We start from the raw sequence: 23525 nt of genomic DNA, 5'->3' as shown, positions 1-23525 counted from the left end.
AATGATTTAAGTATTTTAAGTTGTACTGTGCAAAAATCCAACAGTACTGGGGTATTTATCAGCAACAAAAATTGTCTCAGTTATTTTCTTCCCCAGTGTTACAAAAATTACACCACAAGTCATCAAGGCAGGCAGTCAGCTTCCAGTTCTGCAATCACTCTTGCATCATTCAGCAAAACATATTCCTACCAATATCCACAAATATAGGATTTCCCACAGGGATCACAGGACATCATCCATTATTGGGAACTCTGAATGATTTTCCCCATCTTAGCCCCAAACTATGAAGGTCAATTGTGGCATCCCAGTCCCAGCTGAAATCCAAACCAATAAGACCGTCCACTGGACAATCCTCAAAATAACCACAAGCATTGTTCTGAGTACACTTAGGAATTCCAACATGACACCCTTACCATGAAGGTCTTGAGACTCGCTTCTTGGCGCCTTGACCCGTCATTAACCTGCATGAGAAGGGTTTCTGTGCAAATATCCGCAAACACTTTTGTACAAACACTGGAAGGAAAAACATTTGAACAGGTTAGAAGAGAATAAAAACCTATCAAAAGACACCTCAAACGAAAGGGTTATTTGAATCATTTATATTCTTACCCCACACACATCTGTCTCAGTTTCACACCCAAAAGACCCCATCACCTCCTTCCATATTACAACAGTATATTCTTGAATCAGGGAGACAGACACCTAGTATCAGGATCCAACACTAGAGTATGCAGAGGAAAACTCACCATCAATATACCTCAGAACCAACCTCAGGAAATTGATGACCTACTGCACTCTGGTGTGACATTTATTCCATTTGCAACACCACTCATCATTATGTTACCAATTAAGTGTCTAATTAGAAGCAGTTCTGATTTATGGGCCCATGCCTACTGGGAAATAGATTGGAACCACCCAAGTTTATTTCACAAATGCTGTTTATTGGGTCAAACATACAGGAACAAAACGTAAACACTACTCTCCATCCTCTCTTTAAAAATTTACTTGAGAAAGGACTAAGTATTTTGGCAGACATAAAACAAAATTCAAATAGTAAGTAGCTGAGGGGGCATAACTCCTGCAATTCTGAAAACGCTACATCGTTTGTTGAACCAGAAATTATCTATTCTCTTCGACATGTTGCTAAAACACAATTTGTAATAGGGCTTTGGGGGTAGCAACTCTTCACACCTAAATATTCCACTATTATCCATTTAAAAATATGTAAATTTTTACCTGTGACAGTTTTCAAGGGCGTCCAATGCCCAACAGGTCTTCTCTTCTTACTACATATGGTGCAAAAATTCTGCAACATAAATAATAGAAGATCATTAACAAACTTTATTTACTTCATCAGGTTTCCATCTGTGCACAGTATAAGATTTCTCACCCCAAACCCATTCATTTTAATAAAAGGTCAAACAAATTAAACTTTTACTTTGCACAGCATTAAACAGCTGATGCCACTCATTATTGGTGCCGTGATTCTTTTCTCACTCCTTCTCCCTGAAGACATCCTTAGTGGGTAGAGTCCACGAGTATGTACAGCCCTTCATACCCAGAAGATTTTGCGGAACAGGAAATGGTCCTTCAGGTCCCTCAGGCCATCAGTTTTGACACCTTGCCCCCATGAACCCATTGTTCTTGTGCAATCCTTCACAACGACCAATGACAAATTACTCAAGGTGTCTGGGGAGCAGACAGAAGAAGAACTGCATATCACAGCAGAGCCTGATGCTATGCCCAAGCTCTGTGGCTATTTCCACCCCCAGTCTAAGCTTATTTATTCTTTAACAGAAAATTAACATCCAATGAGACAGTCAAATGTCAGTGGTGCCCGACTTCAATGTACAAACTTCTGGTCCAAAGCACAACCCTTCATGAATACAGCCAAGAACGGTCCTAGTCCTTTCAATATTTCCCAAAAACCCAGATGAACAATTTGAATGCTTACGCGGATCACTTGTCCAATGCAAGCTTTTATATAAATTACTGAAATTATATGTCTTCCAATTGCACCAAGCATCAACACTACTTTTTCCAGATACTTCCTATCCAAGTCTGTAATCCAAAATAACCACTCATCTCAACTAATACCTTTGCATAAGATGTCTTCTACCTGTGGTTTTCTGTTATCACAAACAATCCTACAAAATGAGTGACCACACTCCAAAAGTAATCTGTTGGTTGCAAAGTGCCTTTGGGATACCTGAGAATTTGAATGGTTCTGATACAAGCTCTTTTACACGCTAGAAGACAGCAAACTAAATCTTCGATAAGCTATAACTGGATCACCGTTACTGAGCACAATAGTGCCTGTTGAGACTAATAAAGACAATATGCGGGCCAACACAGTTTGAATTTGTTGCAACGAGCTTTACGCATGACCTCTTAATTTACCATCTTAAACTGTTCCCATCAGCAACAGTCCAGTTACCACATGCACCTCACAGCTGTCCTGCAAGGTTCAAAATGCTACCTTTGAATTTTAGAATGTCAAAAATCGGTATTAGGTCAAAAGGGCATTGTATGCAAATTTTCCACCCCACTATTACACAACACTGAAATTCCAGCGATAATACCATATTTATTAAAAGCAACTGGCAGGGATTAAAAAGCAATGCCTGGAAACCATGCCTCAAGTACTTCCTGTTTAAAAAAAAACAAAACCCTACCAACTATTTGCAGACTGTCTACTGTCCAACACACAAATTACAGGAGACAAACAAGGGTGGTACTTGGAGCAAGAGTTTTCCCCCAGTCATTGACAAAATTATTCTAAACGTCAGTATCAACAAGCCTGAACATATACTCCCACCACCGACACGCCATGGCTGCAATGCGCAACATGCACAAGATGTACTGTAGCAACTTGCCAGGGTTTCTTCAGCAACAAAAGAGTAGAAGAGTAAGGGAGGGAGGGGGAGGAGGGGGAGGAGGGGGAGGAGGGGGAGGAGGGGGAGGAGGGGGAGGAGGGGGAGGAGGGGGAGGAGGGGGAGGAGGGGGAGGAGGGGGAGGAGGGGGAGGAGGGGGAGGAGGGGGAGGAGGGGGAGGAGGGGGAGGAGGGGGAGGAGGGGGAGGAGGGGGAGGATCTCATAGAAACTTATAAAATTCTAACAGGGTTAGACAGGGCAGATTCAGAAAGAATGGGGGAGTCCAGAACAAGGGGGTCACAGTTCGAGGATAAGGGGTAAACTTTTTAGGACTGAAGAGAAATTTCTTCACCCAGAGAATGGTGAATGTGTGGAATTCACTCCCACAGAAAGTAGTTGAGTTCAAAATGTTATTTGATTTCAAGATGAAATTGGATATAGCTCTTGGGGCTAAATGGATCAAGGAATATTGGGGAGGAAGGATGTTTTTATGTAATACCTCCCAAACTCTCACCATCTAGTAGCTAAAGAGCAGGTATGAGGGAGCACAATTATTGTGTCCACTGCACCCATACTTTCACCAGACTAACTGCAGCAGTTCAAGAACATTCACTACTACAAGGGCAACCACATATGGACAAAAAGCATCAGCCTTGCTAGCAACACTCAAACCCCAAGAATCAATTAATAAAAAGTTCAATTAACTTATAGCTGAAAGCATTGTGCATCACATAAGACAAAGTGAAAGCATATTCCTTGTCCAGAGTCAAAAACTATTGGTAATTTTCAAGTGATTGATTTGGAGTATTTTGAGAGAAATTACCTTTTGATGATGGTTAGTCTACCTGTTTTATTTCAATTCCTTTATTTATCTTGACCCCATCACCTCAAAATATCAATTCATACATGGCCCAATAGTCCTCAGGAACTGAGAAAAGCAATACTTTGAATGAAAAAGATCTTTAATTGCATTTATTTCACTCCCCCTATCCATTTCCCACTGTAGCATCTAGCTGGTTGTGTCTGGTCCTAACCACATTTCTTGGCAACCTGCTGCAGCTGTTTGTTACCCCGTGTGTACATAAAAATACGCTTCTCAACATCTGTTCCCAATTTGCCTTCATAACCCTATCCCTACTTCACTGGCATTATCTGAAAGCAATGCTGTAAGTTTATTTTTTTTCGATCTGTTTAAGTATCAGATATATTTTATCTCTAGTATGACACCCAAGTCATTTATTCTTTAAATTAAAGGGACATGGATTATCGTGATGGATGGTTGACACCATGCAAGTTTTTTTAGCCTATCACAGACTGGGGGAAATTCATTCAATCACCCAAAGGAGGCAAGAAGCCAGAAGAAAACATCCCAAGATGATGTTGTTTTGTGAATGTTTCTCTTAATTCCCAAAATAATCCCTTCCATTTTTACAGATTATGTTCTGCTGACTACCCTAAATATTGTACATTTTAGTCTGGAAACATCAACATAAACGTAATTTAGTCACATATTTTACCACTGGCTCTGAATCCGGACCTCAGTTCCTCTCAATGTTCATTTAGCAAAGGTAATGTGAAGCTGAGTCTTCCAAACCATTAAATTGCAGATTTATTCTTGTTAAATTAGCTAAACTCAGCCAGGTGATACTACAACTGGCCCCCATGCTCTGGGGAGAGGGAAAAGACAACAAATCAGCCTCAGCTTCTAATTGTTGTCCAGGGATCCTAGCTGGAAAATGTGCATGCATGGTTGCTAGGTGAGGACTGTGACGTCTCCTACAGTCAAATAGTCTGACCATGCTCACAGGCAAGATTTGCTCTCAGCGAATGACCATTTGGATGGAACAGCAGAGTGACAGAACTATATCCCGGCAGAGGAGAGGGGAAGAGGAGGCAAAATCCACATTAAAAAGAAATGCATAGCATGGCGTAACATGAGGGAGATGTCAAAGATCCTAAAAGAGAAAAAACAGGGAAAATAAAAACGTATACAATAAGTGGCAAATACAGATGGGCTTCATTATTACCCCAATGACAACAATTTGCAAAGAACTTCTGCCCTCAGAGGAACCAATAGTATGATAATTAATCACAAAAGTACTATAATGTTTAAAAATACATAAAAATATAAGTACCAACAATACATAGTAAAATAAAGCCACATTTATAAAGAAAAAAATTGCACCCAATTATTGATGCAAACCACGTCTCAAACAGGTCATTATTCTCTTGGGGAATAAAAAGCGAAACATTATTTTAAATTGTAGAGATAAGGATCTATTGACTGAGGTTCTTCCTAAATATGGCTTATATTCCAGCCCCCATCCCCAACGAGGGGTACATTTTGTTTTAAATCCATTGCATTTTTTTCATTCCCATTTTAACGCTCACCCATCTCGAGCGCGTGTCTCAGCCAATGAGACAACGGTAAAATAGGACAAAAGAGCTGTCCGACGGTTGAAAGCCAGCCAAATACTTGGGAGAGGAAAACAAAAACAAAACATGAAACACACATGAACACGCACACAACACAGCGGGAACTTGAAAAATGGCAACAAAAATTCTGTCTCCCTCTCTCTGTAGTAAAGCAGTTTTCGCTGGGTGCTGGGGTCCTGGTGAATGGTCGTTTCGCAGACACCGCCTCCCCAAAATACAACACTGCTTTGCATACGCTTAATTGCTGTCACACATACTTGGCAGTTTGCCCACCTCATAACCAAACGGACTGCAGTCATTGGAAGGTGGAGGAGGCAGAGAAAGGAAAGGAAGCAGCAACCTGTGCAGTTTTCACGACACTGTACTGAAAGAATTATGACGAGGGAACTGTTCGGGAGAAAATGGAGGCTGGAATTTCAAGTGTTGCAGTGCAGGCAGAACTTTATTAACCCCTCAGCTGCCATAACACTTGCTTTGGTTCAAATTAAAATACACATCCTGAGAACAAACCACGGGCTTCCTCTGAATATTATCACAGCTGAAATCAAAGATGTCTTGCTGGAAATATATTTTAAAAAATCTCAGCCAAGAAACAGTTTTGGCCTTCATGTTTGAGCTCGAGAGAGAGAAAATATCAATTGAATATTATTCAGAGGCTCCTATGCCAAAGGGCGTTTAGGGTTTACGGTGAGAACAGGATCAGGCTTCAGTTGTAATGCCCTGCAGCCACACCTCCTTCCTCACCCTTATGACTGGATGACCAGCCAATCTGCTGACCAAATCACATCAAGATTGACCACTGGAGGGGGTCAACAACTCCTGTATCCTATCATCCCCTTATCCCATTTTCCGTCATCCATCTAAGCCAATCTAATCTTGAATGTTGACATATTTACTTCCTTAACCACTAACCTTGAAGATGAATTCTGCAGCTCATAACTCCACAAAGTTTTTCTTGCTCCCTGTTCCAAATCTTGCAATTAAATCTTGCTCTTCCAGCATGTTGTTCCAGATCCTCCACAATTGGAAACAATCTGCTTTTATTATGTCCTTTCTTTTATCATTTAAAACACTATGACACCACACACCCCACCCCCCATAATCTGCATTGTTCGAATGAGAAAAATATGAATTTCCAAGTCTTTCTTCATATTTGCATCATTTTATTTAATCTTCTACATTGGAAAACTCATTATAGAAGTTAGCACTGTACATAACCTGCACACATGTCTACCATAAGACTTTGCTAAAAGCCTAGCAACAGCACCACTCTGGCTAAGACAATTACACAACAAGCAAGCTAGTTACTAACATACTCAACACAGGAGCTTGTACTGAAGCTCTAATTACTTTATGTTTCAAAACTTATTTGAGGCTGTGTTCACAAAGATTGAGGGTTAGTGTTCTCAAGTTCATTATTCTTAATTTACTTTGAAATGCTTCACTGAAATAGATAATGAAATAAAGTTTATTACTGTCACACGTAGGCTTACATTAACACTGCAATGCAATTACTGCAAAAATCCCTTAGTCGCCACACTCCGGCACCTATTCAGGTACGCTGAGGGAGAATTTAGCATGGCCAATGAACCTAACCAACATGTCACTGGGACTGTGGAAGGAAACCCACGCAGACACAGGGAGAATATGCAGACTCCGCACAGTTACCCAAGCCGAGAACTGAACCCGGGTCCCTGGCGCTGTGAGGTGGCAGTGCTAACTACTGTGCCACCTAAGGCATTTTTAAAAATTCTTTCATGGGACGTGGGTGTCGCAAACTTCAATAGGTAAGAAAGCCATAGGGCCAGGTCGATGAAATTGCTTCCATCTCTTGGATAGCTGCAAAGATCGTTTGGGAGTTAAATTCAGGGTACTATGTGAAACAAATATACAGAGCCGAGCATCCAGAGTTTCTCCTGTGGGACTCTTTAATGTTAACCATAGAATTTTACAGTATATTGTTTGGCCCATACTCCTGCACTAACCAGCCCACTGAAAGCTGTCCATTCAGTCCCATCTATTTCTCCCCATTTCCTTTATTAGAATCATGGAATTTTAAGTGCTCTTGAACTAGGACAACACTTAACAAACACAGCTTCTGTTGGAATGTCAACGTAAGCTAGCCCACTATGCCATTACATTCTCAAATTTCAAACGAATGCTATTCAGTTGCATTAGAAAGCAGAACTAACAAAACGTGATTCTACTTCATATATCAAGCCTGACTGCCAGCTTACTCCCCTTTATCCCACAAAACACTTTGGCTGAAAAGCTGCTCCCCAATTCCTCTGCCACCTTTTCAACTTTGGCCTTGTGCACCACACAAAACAACCTGAACACAAGTTCCTCAAACAGCGCTCCATCATTTCCCTAGGAGTTTTGCACTATGCCACAGGCCACGTTCAATGACAGAAGGAGCTCTCCCACGTGTTCAGTGAGTGAATACAGTCAGCCGTAGAGTTGCAGATGGTCCTTGCCATGTCTATAGTTAGCTGACCTCAGATGGTGTGCACGTGGATATTGGCAGAACACCCATGACTGAATAGCATGCTGACTCTCGGCTGTTTACGTTCACAAAACTTAGTGCGGTACCAAGATAGTGCTACACGCTTGGGTGCATGTGAGAAGTAAAACCGAGGCCAGGTCTATCCTCTTCAGTGAAATAGTTCCCACTGCATCATTTCAAACAGCAGGGAAAATCCCTTCGGTAATAGCAATACTTATCTTTAAACCGTCACCACCAAAGCAGATTATCTGGTCATTACCAAATTATGGTGTTGTGCTACAATGCACACTAGCTGCCACAGTATCATATGTTACATCAGTGGCCAAACTTCAAAAGTACCTGATTGGCTGTAAGATATTTTGGGAAGTTCAAAAGTCATGAAAGGCATTACATAAATGCAAATTCATCTTCACAAGGTGGAACTTTTACAGACGCACCATAGAAAGCATTCCTTCTGGTTGTATCATAGGTTGGTATGGCTCCTGCTCTGCCTAAAACTGTAAGGTTCTACAAAAGGTTGTGAATGTAGCCCAATCCATCACACAAACCAGCCTCCCATCCATTGACCCTCTACACTTCCCATTGCCTCGGCAAAGCAGCCAGCATAATTAAGGACCCCACGCTCCCCAGACGTTCTCTCTTCCACCTTCTTCCTTTGGGAAAAAGGTACAAAAGTCTGATGTCACTTACCAACCACTCGAGAACAGCTTCTTCCCCGCTGCTGTCAGACTTTTGACTTGCATTAAGTCGATCTTTCGCTACACCCTATGACTGTAACACTACATTCTGAATTCTCTCTTTTCCCTTTCTATGAACAGTATGTTTTGTCTGTACAGTGTGTAAGAAACAATACTTTTCACTAAGAGATATGACAATAATAAATCAAATCAAATCTAACAGTGGTCAGCACTGCTACCTCACAGTGCCAAGCACCCAGGTTTGATCCCCGGCTTGGATCACTGTCTGCTGGGTATGCACATTCTCCCCGTATCTGCGTGGGCTTCCTCCCACAGTCCAAAAGACTGGTTAGATGCATTGACCATGCTAAATTCTCTCTGTGTACTGAGTGTGGCGACTGGGGGATTTTCATAGCAACTTCATTGCAGTGTTAATGTAAGCCTACTTGTGACACTAATAAATAAACTTTAACTTTAAAGCAGAAAAGAACACCCACTTGCATGAGATAATGGAAACAAGCCACCAAATGTAAAGTCACTACTCCAAGAGTCAATAGCATTTACAAGAGAAATAAGCAGGACAAACAGACTCTAAATTCACTATTAAACTACAACAGGAAAGGAACAATAACAGTACCAGCCATCAAATGAAATTCTACACCTCGAGGGTCAGACAGAGAACTCGATCGAGACAACCTTTTTATCTGACATCAGCAAGTGTACTTCTCCATTAACAAACCAAATAGGAATCAAAAGACAGACAGACAGGTGACCTGAAAGACAAAACAAGCTGTGGGTGCTAGGACACAGAGGCAGTGTGCTGTGAAGCCCATTATCAAAAGTTGCTATCAACCTGAAAACTGATCATAGGCGAGAGGGAAAAAACTACATTTTGCTAGTAAATCTCGTATCATAATCACAAGAGCTACCATTAAGTAATTAAGTACTGCCTACACACTTTAATTTCTAATGTTAGATTTTGCTGAACAGGAAAAAAGGGAGAAGACCAAGGTTGCAAGATAAAAATGCAGAGACAAGAAGGCATTACACCTGCAACGCCTGTTCCTTTTTCAAATCCCAAATCTACCTTTGCACCATATCCTTCAATTTATTCTTACTCCGGATATGTGTCTAATCAGAACTGGAGGAGAATATACTGAAAGATCAGAGTATTTTATTATATTACTCTCTCAGCTGAGAGTTGCACACTGTAAAAGGAAGCAACTGCCAAGTGAGGCCGTTGCAGATTACATTCTCAAATTCAAGGAACATCCTTCTCACTGTGGAATGGTTCAAACTGAGAATCATCCTTAGAGATATCCCACAGTGCAGCAGGAGGCCATTCAGCCCATTGAGTCGGAAAAGACAATAATCCCAACAAGGCCATAGCCCCCTAACCCCATGTATTTAATCTGCTATTCCACTCTGACACTAAGGGGCAATTCAGCATGGCCAATCAACCTAACCCACACATCTTTGGACTGTGGGAGGAAACTCAGGCACCTGGAGGAAACCCACACAGATACAGGGAAAACGTGCAAACTCTACAGAGACGGTGACCCCAAGGCCAGAATTGAACCCAGATCTCTGGGGCTGTCAGGCAGCAGTGCTAACCACTGTGCCATCAAGTTTTTGAGCAAAGGCTGATGTGGAGACGGCCTGTGATGATATCACAGACGTACAAATGGCAGAAAGAGATCATTGTAGATTGCAAGAGAGTCCTATGCCTGAGCTAGCAGAAGAGGTCCACTAGATTCAAGTGAGGTCGAGATGACAGCAGCCAAATTTGCAGTCTCAGAGTCGGCTATTTAGATGCTCTAGCTGCTATGGTAGCCACCAAACATTTAAATTCCCCCATTTCCTGTCAAATTGGTAGATGTAAAACTAATTCAGTAGTCTGTTAATCCTCAAATGCACATATGGCAGATGTGGAAACAGAAGCTGATGTCACTGAGCAGGACGATTAGGAATTGTATTCAGTCAAGAGAGAGAAAAACAGCACATGGAAGATGAGAGTAGCAGGACTGAAAATAAAATTCCAGAATAACTTAAGGCATTCATAAATACATAAACCCAACTGTATCAACAGCTGAGAGATGGAATGGATTGGGAATTGTCTGTGGTTTCTCAGAAAGCATTTGTCAAAGTGAATTAATTGATGCTGTCTTGATCCATTATGATTCCAAGAAAAAAACTGGTTTCAGCATACAATGCCTCACCGCAAGGGTTAGGTGTGGTGTCAACTCACATAGAAGAGTATGGCAATGCCTGTAGCATACACTTAAAAGTCAATGACAAATTATTCTGAAGTTGAGAATGAGTGCTTTGTTTCAATCAATAGTTATAGCAAGTGATAAATATTAAGTCTAAGCCCATTAGCACAAATGCCAAAATTATTGAGGTTTCATAGAAACAGAGGAAAGCAACAGGATGAAGCCATTCAGTCCTTCAAGCTTGCTCCACCATTCATCATGATCATGGTTGACCATCCAACTCAATAGCCTAATCCTGCTTTCTCCTCATAACCTTTGATCCCGTTCGCCCCAAGTGCTATATCCAGCCGCCTCCTGGATACATCCAATGTTTTGGCATCAATTACTTCCTACGGTAATGAATTCCACAGGCTCACCACTCTTTGGGTTAAGAAATGTCTCCTCAACTCCATCCTAAATGACATAGAAATAGGAGTTTCAAGAAGTTGATTTGCACTTTTTGATTTCCAGAGACGGTGATATCAGATAATGGTCCACAGCTTAGATCAGAAGGGCTTGATGTATGTCCAACTAAGAAATGAGTCAAACACACTCCAATACCATCATATCACCCAGCATAGAATGGTATGGATTTTGCACAGTCTTTTGCAGAGGTATTTGCTATGCACCTTGCTAGACATTAATTTCCATGTTTCCTTTCAAAACAAGCTAGACAATTTCCTGTGCTCTTGTAGAATAACACCACAGTCCACAACAAGCTGCACGAGTTAGTGTTTAATATGGCCCTTGGACAATATTTGGTTTGCTTAAGCCTGATGTAAACAGCAGAGAGAAAAGCGGGACAAAGTGAAGATCAGTCATGATAACAGGCATGAAAGTTAGAGTTCAAAAGTGGGGAAATCATGATGAAAAACCACTCAGATGATAAGGAAAAGTGTATCATTTGAGTTGCTGTAAAGAGACTAAGTGCATTCACATATCTAGTGAAGACCGAAGAGAAACCCCATCAGTATCATGTAGATCATTTGACTGAAAGAGGAAATCTCACAAAGGGAGAGCATGAGAAACTGCCAAAAGTCTAAATTCCTCCAATAGCTCAAACTGAAAGTCGGAAGAAAGTGAGAGTTACAAGTTTGCCATTGTCACAGGTCGACCAGTAGAGCAAGTGAGTCAAAGTCATTGATTAAGAGAAACCAATTGATATCGCAGTCCCAACCATTAAGTAGGGCTGGTAGTCAAAGTTCAGGGATGTTGAGAGAACAGAATCAAACTAATGGAAACAGTATAAAGAGAAAGAAGCCAGATAGATTAAATTAAAAGGAAAAAGGAAGGAATAAGTAATAAGTTGTTCTTGTTCCTGCAAGAACACAAACTGCTGTTAAGGATAAAAAAATTAAACATGCAAATTGCTCTGGTAGTATCAGTCATAAATGCTTAGGTTGTGATTACAGCAACAGTAAATTTGCAACACAACCTGTTAAATTTCAGGAACTGTTTAATTATATCTGTGAAATTATATACATTAAAATGTGAAATGGCACATTATACATTTTTTTTCCCCCAAGTGTAGTATATTGCAAGATCTAAGCATTGTCCTCTCTGCTGCCCTCTCTGTTAGGAAGCTACAAATAGTTTAATAATGCCTGCAGTTGAGATCTTTTGGTATTACTCAGTGCAACACACAACATGAAGTTTGACAATTCCAACCCCACTCCAGAGACTTGGATACAAAATCCAGGCTAACACCCCAAGGCCTCACTGTGTGAAATGCAACCTTCCAGATAAAATGTTGAACTGAAGCTCCCCCTAAGCTCAGGGGGACATAGAAGATCCCACAGCACTACTAGAAGCGCCGGGGAATTCATCCGTGTCTTCTGTAATATTTATTATTTGTTCATTTACACATTGATGTTTCTGGGATTTCACTGGGCACAAACTGGCTGCTGAATTTCCCTTACTGCAAGAGCAACTGCAATTCAAAAACGCTTCACCAATTGTTATATGTTCTGAAGTCAGGGAAAGTTCTACATGAAAGCATTTTCTTTCCTTTTTAATGGCCTTACAAATCCATAATGTGGAGATGCCGGCGTTGGACTGGGGTAAGCACAGTAAGAAGTCTCACAGCACCAGATTAAAGTCCAACAGGCTTATTTGGTAGCACAAGTTTTCAGTGTCGCTCCTTCTTCAGGTGAGTCACAAATCCAGTTAGACTCTACATCAATGGTTCCTGACAGGGTCTTCCTAACTTCTTCAGAGATTCAGACTTTTCTGCTGCTGTTAAAGTATTAATTTTTTCCCCTAATACACAATAATCCTGAATGATAAGAACATAAGAAATAGGAGCAGGAGTAGGCCATCTAGCCCTTCGAGCCTGCCCTACCGTTCAACAAGATCATGGCTGATCTAAAGTGGATCAGTTCCACTTTCCCGCTTTCTCTCCATAACCCTTAATTCCCTTGTCTATCAGAAACCTATCTATCCAAGACTTAAATATATTCAGCAAGGTAGCCTCCACCATTTCAACGGCAGAGAATTCCAGAGACTCATCACCCTTTGAGTGAAGAAGTTCCTCCTCAACTCTGATCTAAACTGTTCCCCCCCCCCCTTATTTTGAGGCTGTGCCCTCTAGTTCTGCTATCCTCTCTAAGCGGGAAGAATCTCTCTACCTCTACCCTACCTAACCCCTTCATTATCAGATATGTCTCCATAAGATCCCCCCTCAGCCTTCTAAACTCTAACGAGTACAGACCCAGTCTATTCAATCTCTCTTCATAGGCTAACCCCCTCATCTCCGGTATCAGCCTAGTGAACCTTCTCTGTACTCCCTCCAAGGCCAATATATCCTTTCACAAATGCGGTAACCAAAGCTGCACACAGTACTCCAGTTGTGGCCTCACCAGTACCCTGTACAGTTGCAGCAAGACCTCCCTGCTTTTATTTTCTATCCCCCTTGCTATAAAGGCCAACATTCCATTTGTCTTCTTGATCACCTGCTACACCGGCAGACTTGGGTTTTTGTGATTCATGCACAAGGACCCCCAGGTCCCTCTGCATCGTAGCATGCTGCAGCTTTTCACCCTTTAAATAATAATCCCTCCTACTATTATTTCTACCAAAGTGGATAACCTCACATTTGCTAACGTTATACTCCAACTGCCAGGTCCTCGCCCACTCACTCAGCCTATCCAGATCTCTCTGCAGACTTTCCGTGCCTTCCACGCAATTTGCTTTTCCACTCATCTTCGTGTCATCAGCAAATTTTGTTACCCTACACTCAGTCCCCTCCTCTAGATCATCTATGTAAATGGTAAACAGTTGAGGCCCCAGCACCAATCCCTGCGGCACTCCACTAGTCACCAACTGGCAACCAGAATAGCACCCACTGACTCCAACTCTCTGTTTCCTGTTAGACAACCAATCCTCAATCCACGCTAACACCTTACCCCCAACTCCGTGCACCCTAACCTTTTGCGAGGCACCTTATCAAATGCCTTCTGGAAATCTAAAAACACCACATCCATCAGTTCTCCTCTGTCTACCACACTAGTCACATCCTCATAGAAATCCAATAAATTAGTTAAACATGACTTCCCCTTCACGAATCCGTGCTGCGTCTGCTTGATGAAACCATTCTTTTCTAGGCGTCATGCTATTTCTTCTTTGATGACGGATTCTAGCATTTTTCCAACTACGGACATTAAGCTAATAATCTATCTCACTTTGCATTATAACTTTGAAAACATCACTTAGTTTACTGCAATGTTCTCACAGAGGACAAACCAACTTTCCTTAACTTAATTTAAATACAGATTGAGAGCTTTTTCTTTTGCAACTAGATGTAGTTTGAAAAACAGTTTTCCATATAATCTATCAGCACAACCTACAGGAAGATTTCACTTGGTTCCTCAGCCACCATGTAAACCCGATGATATATTTTAATGCAGGGCTTCCCAAACTGTGGGACTCATGGCCCAGTGGGGTAACAAGATGGGATTTTAGGGTTGTGAGCTTCAAGACAACTGTAGCTACCGGTGAGCTCATAGCAGCTGGAGATCCCTTTAGCCTCCCCAATGGAGGGCATGGCCTGCCCTGCCCTAACTGGTTGATTGATCTCGGAGGCCTGGTTCGTGATCCAAATAAAGCCACTGAAAAAAGTAATAAGAACATAAGAAATAGGAGCAGGAGTAGGCCATCTAGCCCCTCGATCCTGCCCCGCCATTCAATAAGATCATGGCTGATCTGAAGTGGATCAGCTTCACTTTCCTGCTTTCTCCCCATAGCCCTTAATTCCCCTGTCTATCAAAAACCTACCTACCTGTGACTTAATTATATTTAGCAAGGTAACCTCCACCACTTCAATGGGCAGAGAATTCCAGAGATTCACCACCCTTTGAGTGAAGAAGTTCCTCCTCAACTCCAATCTAAACTGCCCCCCCCCCCCCTTATCTTGAGGCTGTGCCCTCTAGTCCTGCTATCCTTTCTAAGCGGGAAGAATCTCTCTACCTCTACCCTATCCATCCCCTTCATTATCTTATATGTCTCTATAAGATCCCCCCTCATCCCTCTAAACTCCAATGAGTACAGACCTAGTCTGTTTAGTCTCTCTTCATGGTCCAACCCCCTCATCTTCGGTATCAGCCTAGCGAACCTCCTCTGCACTCCCTCCAAGGCCAATATAACCTTCCGCAAGTGCGGTGACCAAAACTGCACACGGTACTCCAGCTGTGGCCTCACCAGTACCCTGTACAGTTGCAGCAAGACCTCCCTACTTTTATATTCTAAAATATAGGTGATGTTTGCAAAATGTAATACAAAATGTAGGTGAACTCATTTTAAAATCCAAACAGGTCAAACACATACTACCAAACTCACTCCCCAAATTCCCCCTCCCAGCTCTAACACCCCCAGCTGGCCCACATACTATTGGGTAATGGCAATTTTCAAGCTTCCAAATGGGGTCACAGTGGGAAAGAGTTTGGGAAGCACAATTTCGGTAGATGTGCACACAACACTTACTACACAAACTGTCAGGAGCTCACTTGATGCTTTCACTACGAAAGTGCATCTTTAGGGCTGCAAAATTTCAACTTTTTAAAAAATATTTGTTCATGGTATGTGGGTGTCATTGGCTAGGCCAATGTTTATCACCAATCCCCAACTGCGAAGGTCGCAATGAGCTGTCTTCTTGAACCGTAGCAGTCTATGTAGTGTAGGTACACCCACAGTGCTGCTAGAAAGAGAATTCCAGGTTATTGACTCAAGAGAGAGTGAAGGAATGGTGATATAGTTCCAAATCAGAATGGCATGTGACATTATTGTTTTGAAACGTGTAAGATACCTTTCAACCCATGTCTATTAACAGTTTACCTGAAGTTTTAGGGTGAGGTGAAATGAAGTGCCAATTCTGGGAAGTTACTGAATTAAAATGTACTTTTATGTTGCTAATTAGATTTAAGGGGACTGCAATTCCACCCACTGACCCACACCTATTTTCCCTCAATCTTCTTTTCCAGTGATAGATAAAAACCATAAAAGTGGATCAGAGATTGCAAACAAATCAGGAATCAATGGGGAAATGCATTTCCACTGCCACTGAAACGAGACAAACACAATAACTGATTGCATATTAACTGCACTTTATAAAGTAAATATCAAAAAACTATAGTCATTTATTTTCAGAACAGGAATAATTTCTATTACAATTAAATAAAAACCTGTAGTCCAAACACAGACAGCATGGCTTTACAACATGTTACAGAATGGTAACCATCTTAAAATGCAGAGGGCAGCAAAAAAAGCTGGTTAACGACGGACGTTTTTGACCTGGGAGCTGAATTAATAAGCACTTCACAACATCCAGTCCTCTCACCAACAATTAAATTCTGAGTAATAGATATGTTGATAGGTCAAGCTGAAGGGTGGTGGAAAGAGATTCATGTGGACCTTGAATGCCAGATGGCTGATTCTGTGCTGCACACTCGATGTAACTTGGGTAAGAAAGTAAAAGTAGATTTTCCCGAATACATGTGTATGGGATGGCATGAATAAAGGTGGTTTCAAAATCAAACTTGGGGGCAGTCCAGCAGCAGCGGAATAGTTTCAGTTCTATGGCACGTGCCTCATCATGGAATCCTTACAGTGCAGAAGGAGTCCATTCAGCCCATCAAGTCTGCACTAACTCTCAGACATCAATTCGACCCAGGTTGCATTCCCACTAATCCCCTAAACTACACATCTTGGGACATTAAGGAGGCAATTTAGCAAGGCCAATACACTTAACCTGCACATCTTTGCACTGAGAGGAAAAACTGGAGCACCCAAGGGAAACCCACGCAGACATGGGGAGAACATGCAAACTGTATACAGACAAGTTGCCCAATGCTGGAATTGAACCCAGGTCCCTGGCACTGAGGCATCAGTGCTAACCACTGTGCCATGTCACCCACTTCGACCATGACCGTTCCAATGCACAGCAACAGGCGGCAGGTTGGCACAATGGTTAGCACTGCTGCCTCACAGCAGCAGGGACTTGGGCTCAATTCTGACTTTGGGTAACCATGTATATGGATTTGCATATACTCCCCTTGTCTGCGTGGGTGCTCTGGTTTTGTCCCACAATCCAAAGATGTGCAGGTTAGATGGATTAGCAAAGGTGAATATACAGGGTTACAGCAAGCAGTCTCACAACACCATGTTAAAGTCCAACAGGTTTATTTGGCAGCACAAGCTTTCAGAGCATTGCCCCTTCATCAGGTGAGTGATTCACCTGATGAAGGGGTAGCTATCAAAACTCGCGCTACCAAATAAACCTGTTGGACTCAAACCTGGTGTTGTAACTATTTACTTACTGTGCTTACCCCAGTCCAACGCCAGCAACTCCATGGATATAGGGATAGGGCGGTGAAAAGTGCCCGAGTAGGATACTGCGTCAGAGTCAGTGCAGACTCGATGGGCCGAGTGGCCTCCTTCTGCACTATAGGGATTCTATGATCTACCATGCTCCATAAAAACTAGCTCATCCAAAGCCCTGCTGTGCATAATTTAACTCACCAAATCATGTTCATACTTCACCAAGGTGTTTTGTTATGACCAGAATGTGTGGTTTATCTAGCTCCACTACTCCACAGATCACACCATTAGTTTAAAAGTTTAATTCACCACTTTGGCCAACTATCTACCTTCTGTACTGTTAGACCCAGCATAAAAGAGACTTTTTAATCAGACTTCTTTCAATAAACCCAGGATGATTGAATGAAACTTCTTTTTTGAAGCAAGTTGCAAGAACTGGTTAACACACAACTGTAATCTTGAAGTACAATTATCTACCCCTCAAAGATTCTCCAGTGCGCACACAGAAGCAATTAAAGGAAAAATGGATGGGGTTTCTGCAGAGATGGGCAATTAAATAGTAGGCTTTGGAAAAAAAAGATAAAGTTTGCAGGGCTTCGACGCTGTCGATCTGCAGTTCCCTCACCTGCAGATACCTTGCTAGTCTCAGTACAGGCCTGCAGATTCTCACCAACAAAGTGTCTCCTCCATGCCAAAAGTGGCCAGATCAGGTCTCAGCCTCTCAGGATTCCTAGCTATATACTGTTCACCACTCCATCTCAGGCAAGATGAGGAGAATGTGAGCTGTGCAGTTTCTCGTTTTATTCTTAATCAATGTCAAAAAACTACAAAACCTAAAGCTAATTTTTATCATGCAATTTCCAGTACATCACTAGCCTGTTCCCCCCGCAATCAATTAAAATAACTGCACTGCAAACAAGCACACAGCTTTTGCCCTTTCAAGTACTGTGAAGGTTATAATGTAATGACCTCCCAAATTTTAAAAGAAAAATACAGTTTGTGAAGATATGGTTTTGCCAATAACTCGCTCACCTACCCCGAGTCCCAGTCCAGCAGTAACTTAATTTTCAGATTCTCATCCTTGCTTTCTAATCTCTACATTTCACTCCCCTTCCCCCCAATCTCTCAGCATCTCCATCACTACAATCCTTCAAGATCTCTGCACTCCTCTAATTCTGGCTCAACCATCCTGATTTCAATTACCATTGGTCACCATTCCTTCAGTGGTATGGGCCCAAACCCTCAACTGCCCTCTTTAAACATCTTTATTTTTCTTTCCTTAAAAAACCTAGCTCTTTGACTGAGCTTTAGTCACCTGTTCCAATACCTCCCTATGTGTCTCAGTGTCAAATTCTGTTTGCTAATCACTGCTGCAAAGCAAGACAGATGTTTGACCAAGGCACTATATAAATCCAAATCATTACAAAACCATTTGGCCCAATGATCTTCTGAAATAAAATAAAAACAGATAATTGTCCAATGCAAGCTGTACACCATTACCTGCCCCATCTCCGGTTGTCTAGTTCTTTGTATTTGGTGGACAAATGAGACTGAGCCTGTGACCTAACAGCTATTTAATACTATTTCATCTCCTGTTCACAATGTACACCAAGAAGGTAAGAGAATGCTGGATGATGGGAGAGCATTAGCCAAGGATCCAGAGGGGTGAAAGGACCCTGTTAAAATAAAATTACGCAAAACAGTTTGTCATGCATATTTTTCCATTCCTTTGCGGAAGTACCTTCCTGAACTCGGCAAATGTGGGCAGTGGCAATGCTGAAATCTGGAATTCACTGACAGTCGCACATCCCATAGCAACAAGGTGCAGTGCATCGCAGAATTCTTGAGTAGCTCTTCAACAAAGCATTGACTGAAGTAGTGGTCTTTAATAAGCAAATCAGTAAGTACTTCAAAAGAAATTCTGACCCAAGCAGGTGATCAGGTTTTTAAAACCAGCTGACATAATAAATGAGTCCTTCAGCCGCATTTACCCAGATACAGCAGCATCTTTTAGGAGCTAAGCAATCAAACTTATACAAGCGAGAAAAGACATATAGAATCCCTACAGAGCAGAAAGAGGACATTCGGCCCACTGAGCCTACACTGTCAACAACCCCACCCAAGCCCTACTTACTCTATTTTCAGGTATTTGCCCTGCTAATCCACCTGATACTAACAGGCAATTTAGCATGACTAATTAACCTAATCTGCACATCTTTGGAGCGTGGGAGGAAACCGGAGCAACCTCACGCAGACACGGAGAGAACATGCAAATTCCACACAGTCACCCTAGGCCAGGGATCAAACCCAGGGCCCTAGCACTGACAGGCAGCAGTGCTAACCCACCCATGGCGGAAGCCTCAATATTCAGACACACTGGAGTTCACAATACATCGCTGTGCTGTGATTTGGCATCCAAAAGGAGAGGTTTTCATTGATTGGCCATACCTGCACGTTCAAATCCCACTCCAAAGACATGAACACATTATTGAGGTCAACACTCCAGTGTAATACTGTCAAAAAGGACCGAGCCCCATCTGCCCTCTCCAGGTAGGCCCAAAAGATCCCATAAGTGCTATTTTGTCGAACAGGGGATTTCTCCCCGGTGTCTTAGCCAATATTTACCCTCAACCAACAAGATTATTTGGTGTATTCTGCAGGCGTAGCAACAACACGGACACAAGGAACCACTTAAACCAACCAAAAATCAAACAAGTTTCACATTATGACAGTGGCAACAGCAGCGAGTAGATACTCGACACAGAAGTGTACAGAGGTCAAGATGAAAATTCTGAAAGCAAAGTTCTTGGTGTACCAGAAACATTACAATGTTGCAGCAAGGCCCAACACAAATCACTGACTGCTTGGAGGGATGGAGGGGGCTGACATTGATCTAAAATTGGTGTTCCTTCAAGTTTCATCACAATTTCAACTGCTCAAAATCGCTACAGGTTACACAGCGAGTTAATTCATGGTTAAATTACAATTTTGTCAATTTAAAGAGTCCCCTTAGAATATAAAAGGCAAACTCGAAAATGCTTTGGCTGTTTTATATTAAAAACTGATTGGAGTTTATGTTCTGTGCTTATTAATTACCCTGAAAGAACAATCTTGTACTTACAAATCTATGTCCTCAGCCCAACCACCTTCATCAATGCTCTCCCCTCTAACACAAGGTCAGAAGTGGCAATGTTCACTGCTAGTTGCACATCTTATATATTACTTGCTTCAGAATATGTAACGTTCCAATATGCTCACAGGCAGCAAGATCTGGACTATTTTCAAGCTTGGGCTGGTAAGTGGCAGGCAACCTTGGTATCACACAAGCGCAATGCAACAGCTATCCCCTGCAAGAGAGAATTTAACCATCTAGTCATGGAATCATAGCATCCCTACAGTTCAGAAGGGGCCATTTGGCCCATCTGCACTGACCACAATCCCACCAAGGCCCTATCCCCATAACCTCAAATATTTACCCTGCTAGTCCCCCTGACACTAGGGTCAATTTAGCACAGCCAATCTACCAAAGCCGCACATCTTTGGAGTGTGGGAGAAAACCGGAGCACCCGGAAGAAACCCACGTAGACACAGGGAGAACTTGCAACTCCACACAGACAGTGACCCGAGGCCGGAATTGAACCTGGGTCCCTGGCGCTGTGAGGCAGCAGCATTAACCACTATGCTGCCCCACCCATCTACCCATGACATTCAACAGCATTAGCAACGCTGAATTCCCCCACCATCAACATCCTTGGGGATGATCATTGACCAAAACTAAACTGGACTAACCATAAAAAAACTGACAAGAGCAGATCAGAGGCTGGAAATTCTGCAGCAAGTAACTCACCTCCTGCCTCCCCAAAGCGGTTCACCATCTACAAGGCACAAGTCAGAAACGTGAAGGAACATTCACACATAGGGCATAGATCAGCTAGGTAGTCAACACCTTTTCCCAAAGGCAGAGGAGTCTAAAGCTAGAGGGCATAGGTTTAAGGTGAGAGGGGAGAGATACAAAAGGGTCCAGAGGGGCAATATTTTCCTACACAGAGGGTGGTGAGTGTCTGGAATGAGCTGTAGAGGCAGTAGTCGAGGCTGGCACAATTTTGTCTTTTAAAAAGCATTTAGACAATTGCATGGGTAAGAAAGGTATAGAGGTATATGAGGCAAACACAGACAATTGGGAGTAGCTTAGTGGTTAAAAAAAAGTGCAGCATTGACAAGTTGGGCCGAACAGCCTGCTTCCATTTTGTTAAAGTCTATGACTATTCTCTGCTTTCCTGGACAGTGCAGCTCCATCACTTAGGAAGCTCAAAACCAACCAGGACAAAGTGACTCCGTCCACCACGGGCTCAGCATGGCAGTAGAGTGTGCCATATTCAAGACGCATTGCAGCAATTCCCCAAGGCTCCTCTGACAGCACCTTCCAAACCTGCGATCCCTACCAGGGGCAGCAGGCGCCTGGGAACACCACCACATGCAAGTTCCACTCCAAGTCTGTTACCGTCCTGACTTGGAAATATATCGTTGTTCCTTCACTCTCACTGGGTCAAAATCCTGGATCATCCTTCCTAACTGCACAGTGGGTGCACCTATTCCAGATGGATTTCAGCAATTGTAGGTGGTGGCTCATCACCACCTTATGTGCACTTAGGAATGGGTAATAAATGCTGACCTTGCCAGTAACGCTAACTTCCAAGAAAGAACATGAAAATGTAATTCCTGAGTGCTTTATAGTCAAAGGTGTACTTTTGAATTCACTCTCTTAATAAATGCAGCCAATTGGCATGCAGCAAACTGCCACAAATAGAAACAAAATAACGCCAAAATAATCAGTTTGTGATGATTGCAAAAGCTTCAGGCAAGGACATTGGTGATAACTACCCAGCTTTTCCTCAAAATAGCCCCTCCAGCACTTTCATGGTCACCTAAAGGAGCCTCAATTTAATGTGTCATTCCAATGACAGCATCTTCAAACATGTCGAACTTGAATGTCAAGCCTAGATTTTTCTATTCAAGTCTCTGGAGTGAACCCACAATCTGACTCACAGGCAAGAGTGCTGGCAACTGAGCCATGGCAGACACACAATCAGGTATTGAAGGAGGAAAGTTTTTTTCAAAAAAAAACAAACCGTACTTAGTAGAGTTTTAAAGTTTATTCGTGTCACAAGTAGGCTTATATTAACACTGTAATGAAGTAACTGTGAAAATCCCCTAGTCGCCACACTCCAGCACCTGTTCAGGTATACCGAGGGAGAATTTAGCATGGCAATGCACCTAACCAACGCAGATCTTTCAGATTCAAAGGAAACCGAGCACCCAGAGGAAACCCATGCAGACATGGGAAGAACATGCAGTCTCCGCACAGACAGTGACGCAAGCCAAGAATCAACCTTGGTCCCTGGATCTGTGAGGCAGCAGTGCTAACCACTATGCCACCCAGTTTTAGGAAAATAAAATCAAAATGTGCTGAGTGATCCCATCATTAAGCATGGGAATAAATGTAGAGCCTCCGCCTCCAGTGAGCTGCTCACGACTGTATGGGCCAGGACTGGGGTGTTCAGATCTGATCCATTGGTTGTGGAATCGCTTAGCTCTATTACTTGCTGCTCATGCTGTCTAGCACGCAAGTAGTCCTGCATTGTAGTTTCACCAGGTTGACATTGTATTTTTAGGAATGCCTAGTGTTGCTAATGGTGTGTCATCCAGCAATCTTCACTGAACCAGGGTTTATCCCTTAGCTTGGTGGTAATGATAAAGTCAGGGAAATACCAAGCCATGAGATTGCAGATTGTGGCAAATTCTGCTGCCCAGAGTACTTCATGGATGCTCAGCCTTAAATTGTTAGATCTTTTTGAATTCTAAAACCCATTTAGCACAGTGGCAGTATCATACAACGCAATGTGAAGGCACTTTTGGTCTCTGCATGGACTGTGTGGTGGTCATTCCTACCAATACTATCATGGCCAAATGC

General features: G+C 42.4%; 1 protein-coding gene across 7 annotated transcripts in view; it reads right to left on the bottom strand.

Moving 5' to 3' along the window:
* The window catches only part of LOC145361675 (trinucleotide repeat-containing gene 6B protein-like), a 166920-nt gene that overhangs the window by 135076 nt on the left and 8319 nt on the right, over positions 1 to 23525 (bottom strand). For 5 of the 7 annotated variants that reach the window (XM_080217575.1, XM_080217570.1, XM_080217577.1 and 2 more), the window contains exons 2-3: positions 1237 to 1306; positions 414 to 513 (exon numbers count right to left, since the gene is read on the bottom strand). Coding sequence is in view for 6 of the 7 variants with exons in the window: in XM_080217570.1 (XP_080073696.1) it covers positions 414 to 467 (54 nt within the window). In the remaining variant the exon portion in view is untranslated. Of the gene's footprint in view, positions 1 to 413; positions 514 to 1236; positions 1307 to 5398; positions 5421 to 20812; positions 20834 to 23525 lie in introns of those variants that run through there. The other 2 variants (XM_080217571.1, XM_080217572.1) reach the window with 2 other exon arrangements.

This window comes from Carcharhinus amblyrhynchos, chromosome 35, assembly GCF_965287045.1.
Source record: "Carcharhinus amblyrhynchos chromosome 35, sCarAmb.v2.hapA, whole genome shotgun sequence".
NCBI classification, from domain to species: Eukaryota; Metazoa; Chordata; class Chondrichthyes; order Carcharhiniformes; family Carcharhinidae; genus Carcharhinus; species Carcharhinus amblyrhynchos.
Note: the sequence above shows the minus strand (reverse complement) of the source record. Positions and strands in the feature narration are given on the sequence as shown.